The following is a 7,246-nucleotide window of genomic DNA, read 5'->3' as shown; positions in this document are numbered from 1 at the left end:
TGACTACAAGACTAATTAATAACATGACCTCTCACCTGTAGCCCTCCTTGCACTCGTCGCCGTTTTCTGTCCTGCAATCGCTCTTCTTCAGACCTTAGTGATTTAATGACAACATACATTCACTATGAAAACATTCATGTTGGTCTGTTGACAGTGAATAAAACTGTTTTTTTGTGATTTAATTCAAGTGTGATATTCAGGGCACTTACGGCTAAGGGAAGTTCTGCAGGAGAGCGAGACACCACCATCTCCTAATTTGCAGCATGTTTTCCTTTGAAGAAGGAAATGCAGGAAGATGTTAATATGTTGTAAAAAAAATAACACCTTGTACACTAAGCATAATGTTTCCCGATTTACACATAAATCGATTTACACATCTTGCATCAACACTTCATACTCCACTAAAGTAGCCTCCCTCCCTCTTTTTCCCTCTTCACTAATATTTTCTGAACTATGAACTTTCACAAAAGCCTTTGCTAACATCTCCCCCTTTTCTTCTTCCTTCATTGCTATTGTTTCCCCTACCTTCAAAACTTGATATCCATATTCTCTCATAACCCCATTCATCTTTTTAATCATGCCCAAAATCTGTCCCAATTCCGTTTCCCGTCCCACCGAATTGCAAAAATTCCTCCAACAAGTTTTCCTTGCATTCTTAATAGTTCTCCTTACATTTGCTTGACTTCTTTTATATTCAATAAGGTTCTCAAACCTATGGTTTCCCTTTAGCCTTCTAAATGCTTTATTTCTACTCTTGATTGCTTTACTACATTCTTTGTTCCACCATGGTACCATCCTCTTTTTCCCATTTCCTTCTTTCCTCTTAATTGTTCTCTCAACAGCCTCTAATATAACTCTGCACACATTCGTATTTAGCTGGTCAACATCTTCTCCTATCTCAATTTCTAACATTTCTTTCTCACTTATTTCCTTAAATAGTTCCCACTCTGCATTGTGAAAGTCCCAATTCATCACTCTTTCTAGATTGCATTCTTCAATTGTCAATTCTACTCCAATGATTATAGGATAGTGATCACTTCCAACAGTCGTTTCTTTCCTTACTTCCCATGAACATACTCCTGCCAGTGTATCTGTTACTAGTGTAAGATCTAACGCTGACTCCACTCCATTGCTTACATTTATTCTTGTCCCCTCCCCATTATTTAAACAAACTATTCCCTTGTTGTCCATTAATTCCTCTATCACCTTCCCATTATCATCATATTTCCCTCCTCCCCATAACGTGCTGTGTGCATTAAAATCTCCACACCATATAGCATTTTGCCTTTGTCCTACCCTCTCCAATTCCTCCAACTTCATTTTCTTACATGGATTGTACAAACTGATTATAGTCATTTTCCTTTTATTAACCCAGATTTCGATAACAATTATCTCTAGACTAGTTTCATAATTCATTGGTACTTTCATACAATATTCCTTCCTTAATAAACGTTGCACATCCCCCTGCCTGCCGCTCATTCCTATCCAGTCTAACTGAGTTGTATCCTACAATTTTAAAATCCAAGTGTGATTTCATCCATGTTTCTTGTATACAAATTATTTCTGGTTTAACGTCTAATTTCTCTATATATCTCTTAAATTCTTGCCCATTCGATATCAGGCTTCTGGCATTCCACTGCAGAATAAGGAACACCATAATTATACTACTTAGCAACCCCTTCATTTCTATTGATCTCATCCTGTACCATCTCTCCCGTTACATCCTTTATGTCTAAGTATTCCCTTGCTGCCTCCACAACAATCTTTATCCGATCTGACCTTGTATTTTTGTCCTGCATAGCTAGATTTATGACCTTCGCCATGAAGAATACAAAGTTAGCCTTATCCACAATCAAAGTGTCCTTATTCACATCACATTGCATACCTACTGGCTTTAAAGCTTGCTACAACGCCCACACTTGCACCACATTGTGGTCCTTTTACTTGTTTGATTGCCTCTGCATATGTTACTTTATTCTGGACTTTATATTTCTGAACTTCTTTTGCTTTAATCTGTGCTTCGCATCCTTGATATGCAGCACTGTGATCCCCTCCACAATTGCAGCATTTAGCTTTAGCATTTACCGTATTCATGTTCCCCTGCACATTTGGCACATCTTGGCTTTGCCCTACATTGTCCTGCTATATGCCCAAACCTCTGGCATTTAAAGCACCGCATTGGCCTGGGAACAAATTCTCTAACCGGGTAACTCAGGTATCCAATCGTAACCTTATCCTTTATTGCCCCTTCAAACTGAATAAGCACAGACAAACTGTCCACTATTTTCCCCTGGTATCTAGTGGACAACCTTTTTTCCACAGTCACTTTGGCTCCCTTGATTTGTTTCTGCAGTTCTTCAATACTTAAGTCTATTGGCACTCCGGTTATCACTCCACGTATCTTACGATTTATACCAGGGATATGACTTTTGATTCTCACTTCGTTCTGTGTACTCATTTTCAAAATGAGTACAAAATGACTCCACAATCACTTTCCACACTTCTCCTTCCTCCTTCCTCCTTGCTTTTTTCGACTCATTCTGCTTTTCTCTGTCACTGTCACTCATCTCAGAACACCTTCTTGTTCTATTCTTTTTCCTACTGGTCACGGGATTCCAAATTTCTGCATCTGAATCATCATACTCCATATCATCACTAACGATACCAGACTTCGCAGTGTTCCTTCTCTGCCTCGAGGTCGGCGTCTCAGAGGAGACCACTTGCTCCTGGCCGAACATCATAGTTGCTCCCACACAAACTACTTCCCGTTGTTCTCCTGCTAAAGATGTCCTCGGTGGTTTCCGTAGTTGCCAACAGAGAGGCGCATGCGCAGAACGTGTGAAACGCTCTCCATGCTTGTGGCCGTTGGTCCTACTGTCAACTTGATGTTCTAACTTAAGTTCAATTCAGAAACATTAATTAGCAGTACAGTACCATGGGAGGGCAGGCAAAGGGCAAAAAGAAGAACAAAACGAAAAGAAAAGACAACCACTCAAATGGAGGTAATATCCTCAGGGTTCAGGGCTGGCTTTATTTGAATTATAAACTCAAGCTAGCGTGACAACAGTTTGGACTTCACGTTGACGTTCTCTTTGCCTTATATGTGTTAATCATGTACAATATAGGTACAGGAATGGCTGACCTATCGCCTCACGAAAGGGTCAAACTACGTATGCAGGAGAAAGCCAAGAAAAAGACAGCCGAGAGATATTCTGTACAACAACTCCTAGAAAAGGTGCCCTCCATATTCTGTTGTTGCTCTAACCTTTCAAGGTTTGGAAACACTGCTCAGTCGGGAATGTTTTGCTGTCCTGTCATTCCAGACGGAGGAGTGCATGGACAGCTTCGACTTTGAGATGGCAAATCGCTTCTGTCAGCGGGCGCTGGATGTAGAGCCGACCCATCTACAGGCACTAGACATCCTGGGACACATCTGCTCAGAGCTAGGAGACAGACAGAAAGCTAAAGAAATATCCTGTGTGTGTGTGTGTGTGTGTGTGTGTGTGTGTGTGTGTGTGTGTGTGTGTGTGTGTGTGTGTGTGTGTGTGTGTGTGTGTGTGTGTGTGTGTGTGTGTGTGTGTGTGTGTGTTTTAGAGAACTAATTTCTGCCAATGGTACAGTGACTGTCTAGTTTATTTTACACACACCAAAAAGCCCTGTCTCCTCCTTGACCAAGAGTGTTTAAGTGTTTCTGCGTGCTGTGGAGATAAGTCCAAATGAAGGCCACAGTAAATACATGTTACTGGGACAGATACACAGTGGACCAGAAGCTGTGGAATACTACACTAAAGGAATAGAGATACTGCTGTCCGTTCTGGAGAAAGAAAAACAGACCACTGTAAGTGCTGAGACCTTTTATTCTTTTAGAATCTACCCTACAGCAAACCAATTACACATCTTGCTCCAACCTGCTGAAAAACGTATGTGCAGGACATATTTGTTAAATATATAGAATAGACCACAGCTGTTTTTGATATATCCTACAATAATATGCATTTATAGAATAACGGCAATATCTGTATTTAATACTTGTAGGACAGGGCATTAGCAGTACAAAAACAATCGCAGAACGACATACAATGCCTCAAAACAAGAACAAATACCAAATACCAAGAACAAATGGCAATTCATTGGATTGGTGGTTTGTTATCGATGTTCAAGGGTAGTCAGTCCCAACCAGAAAACCCAATGGTTCCCTCATAATTACGCTTCCTGTCATTATCCTTTAGAAAGACGCCTAATCATAGTCCTACTCACTTTTTAGCAAACTGTATAGGCCTCTACTGGAAGTCACCATGGGAAAACATGATCCTCCATTAATACAAAAAGAAAATATGTCACATTTTGTTATGCCATAAATGTTCCTGCCTACAACCTGATATCTACTTGTGTGACCCCCGGGGTTACGTTGCTGGTCCCCTGGTTGGGCATCACTGTTGTTGACAAACTCCTAGCTACCCCACCCCTCCTTACCTGTCTCTTACTGAGAATATAAGGTAGCTGCACACACATGGGCAAGAATCAGCCTTTTAATAATGTGTGATTTAGGATTAGAACTCCGGGCCCTGCTTTCGGACAGAGTGATCTTTACAATTACATTTAGGGCATTTGGCAGACGCTTTTATCCAAAGTCACTTGCAATAATTAGTACATTTGTCATAAGAAAGAGTAACAATATATCGCTGTCGGTACAGTAAGGATGTTCATAAAAACGAGTGCCAAGCACCAATAATTGCTAGGTTAACCAATTCCCCGTACAAAAAAAAGCTAGCTACACAACTATTATTTTATTTATTAATATTTATTTTATTTTATTTTTTTGTGCCAGGATCCACCACATACAATAAGTGTGTATATTAAGTGACCAGATGTACCACAGACAATAATGGTGCGTTCCCGATGTCTCGGACACCTGCCTTCTGAGTTGCAAGTGGGGAAATCTCACAGCTTTCTCGCGGCACTCCCCCTTTTGGTTGGGCCCCCTCAGAATTAGAGAGTATACCGAGTTCAGTGATGACTCGGTCATCACTGACCGAGTCATTTTCTTTCTATTTGTACCACGTTGGTCAGTTTTAATGTTTATTTTAAATGGTCTTACACACTTGATTACATTGCTACACCAGTTTATGCATTGCACGGTCTTGCTGTGCGTGCAATACAATGTAAAGTTGCGTTGTTTGTTTTCAAGCTGGTTTGCAAAAGAGGCTAATGTAGCTAACAGTAAACTACAACTAGCCAATTTCATGACACAATCACAAAGACGAACGGGAATGCTATAAGTGCTACGAGACAGGAAATTACGTCAAAAGTGTGATGCGGAAGGCTGGTGTCCGAGGCATCTGGAACACACTATAAGTGTACATTATGTGACCGGACATACCACGTACAATTCGGCCCCGTCCACACGGAAACGATTTCTTTGTGAAAACGAATACATCTCGTGCGTTTTGGGCCAACTGTCCCCTACTTAACGTACGTTACGTGACAGGACGTGCAACATACAACACGTGCGTTGCGGTGGTGCTAGGGGGCGGCTATGCAGAGTCTGGGTGAACTCTGAACATCTTTGCAAACCAACAGGGATAATAATGAAATGAAACAAGTGTCAATAGGCAGCTCAGGATTAGGTTGGACAGGATGGCCCATGGCACATTTTGGTAATAATTGTCCAAAGAGATTTGTATCATTAATTGATTTACTCATTAAATTTTACATAAGAGGGAGCTGTTGACAGTTGAAAAATAATGTTTGCTTTTTCTTAATTAGGACCTGTGTTAAGTCATTTATTAGGTTGAGTTATTTGTTGCACATTTGCAAAATTTATATTGTACATGCACTCCGCAATTAATATCATGAAAAGTCATTATTACTTTTCATGATATTAATTGCGGGGTGTATGTACAATATTAATTTTACAAATGTGCAACAAATAACTCGACTTAATAAATTACTTAACACAGGCCCTGGTAGGAGCTTGCGCAGCATCTGATGAGGATGCTGAAATACCAACAACCAAAGACGTATGTGTGGCCTACTGCTCTGTGGCAGAGATCTACCTGACAGACCTCTGGTAAACTAAAACACCTTTATATTATTCATCTTCTATGTTTGAACAGGCTTTTGTCTTTCATTGGAGCAGTGAAGAAAGACAGGAAATTGGGTTGAATGTGAGAAAGTGGCATAGTAAAGTAGTATATCGGGGTTAGGGTTAGGTCGTTAATGGGGTCGTTAAGGGTGTGTATCGTTTACATCCTATGGTTAGCGCTCTGGCGGGCTAAGCTGACAGTTCCCTTTAGATTTTTGTACTGCTATATGATGTCACTCTGACCAGTTGTTTAAAGTTTTCTGTGTGTCTAGCATGGAGGAGGGAGCGGCGGACAAGTGCAGAGAGTCCATAGAGAAGGCGTTGCATTATCACCATGACAACCCCGAGGCCCTCCAGCTCATGGCGAGCTATCTGTTCAGTGCTGAGAGGAACCAGGTCAACACACACACACACACACACACACACACACACACATACACACACACACCCCTTATGACCACATTAAACCAGGAAACTGGTTAATTAATTTTGGAATATTGAATTGTGCGCTATTAATCAGTGGATGGACATTTACATTACACACGCACGCATATGCAAGTCACAAAGCAATGTTATTTAACAGCTGATCCAGGTTATGTAGAGTGATCTGGTAAAGTGGGAGGACTGAGAAGTCTACTATGCTCAGAGCTCGAATAATAAGCTGAGCTTTTCTAAGAAGCAAAAATATTTTCCATGGGGCTGAGTGAAAAAAGCATATCGTCTTTTTTTCCTGATCGAGCTTGAAGGTATAATCTAACATTTCCACATTAGTATCTATTAGGGATGGGCACGAGTAGTAAATTCCAAACTCGAGTGATCGAAGGAATTCCTCGAGGATCAATCGAGTACTCGTTAAATCAAATCTATTTTTAGAATGCAACGCATCTGCAGCAGGAATAGGCCTGATGATGAACGGCAATATTACCAACCATACATGTAATGCTTATTCTCCATCAAAACAGTCAGAGTTATCAGAGTATTCATTATTTATCACATTTTCCTTACAAAAATAAATATGCGTCTCACAATTTAAATCACGTCGAACCAAGGCCTGTAAAAGTTTAAAAAAAACGAAACAAGTAGCCTAACCATTGCAAATAATTTAAGGCGAGACACCACAGGTGAATAGGGTAATTTTTTTAAATAATAGATATCACCATG

At 40.5% G+C, this 7,246-nt stretch overlaps 1 protein-coding gene across 2 annotated transcripts in view; it reads left to right on the top strand.

Annotated features, from left to right (window-relative positions):
• Positions 1-2,809: 2,809 nt before the first annotated feature.
• si:dkey-12j5.1 (probable assembly chaperone of rpl4) overlaps positions 2,810-7,246 on the top strand; it is a 40,307-nt gene continuing 35,870 nt past the window's right edge. The window contains exons 1-6 of one of the 2 annotated variants that reach the window (XM_030371203.1): positions 2,810-3,002; positions 3,126-3,235; positions 3,324-3,470; positions 3,686-3,838; positions 5,961-6,070; positions 6,358-6,481. In XM_030371203.1, coding sequence (XP_030227063.1) covers positions 2,936-3,002; positions 3,126-3,235; positions 3,324-3,470; positions 3,686-3,838; positions 5,961-6,070; positions 6,358-6,481 — 711 coding nt within the window. In that variant the 5' untranslated portion in view covers positions 2,810-2,935. The remainder of the gene's footprint in view (positions 3,003-3,125; positions 3,236-3,323; positions 3,471-3,685; positions 3,839-5,960; positions 6,071-6,357; positions 6,482-7,246) is intronic. The other variant, XM_030371204.1, reaches the window with a different exon arrangement.

This window comes from Gadus morhua, chromosome 11 (assembly GCF_902167405.1).
Source record: "Gadus morhua chromosome 11, gadMor3.0, whole genome shotgun sequence".
Taxonomy (NCBI): Eukaryota; Metazoa; Chordata; class Actinopteri; order Gadiformes; family Gadidae; genus Gadus; species Gadus morhua.
The sequence above is the reverse complement of the archived record's forward strand: the minus strand, read 5'-3'. Positions and strand labels throughout refer to the sequence as shown.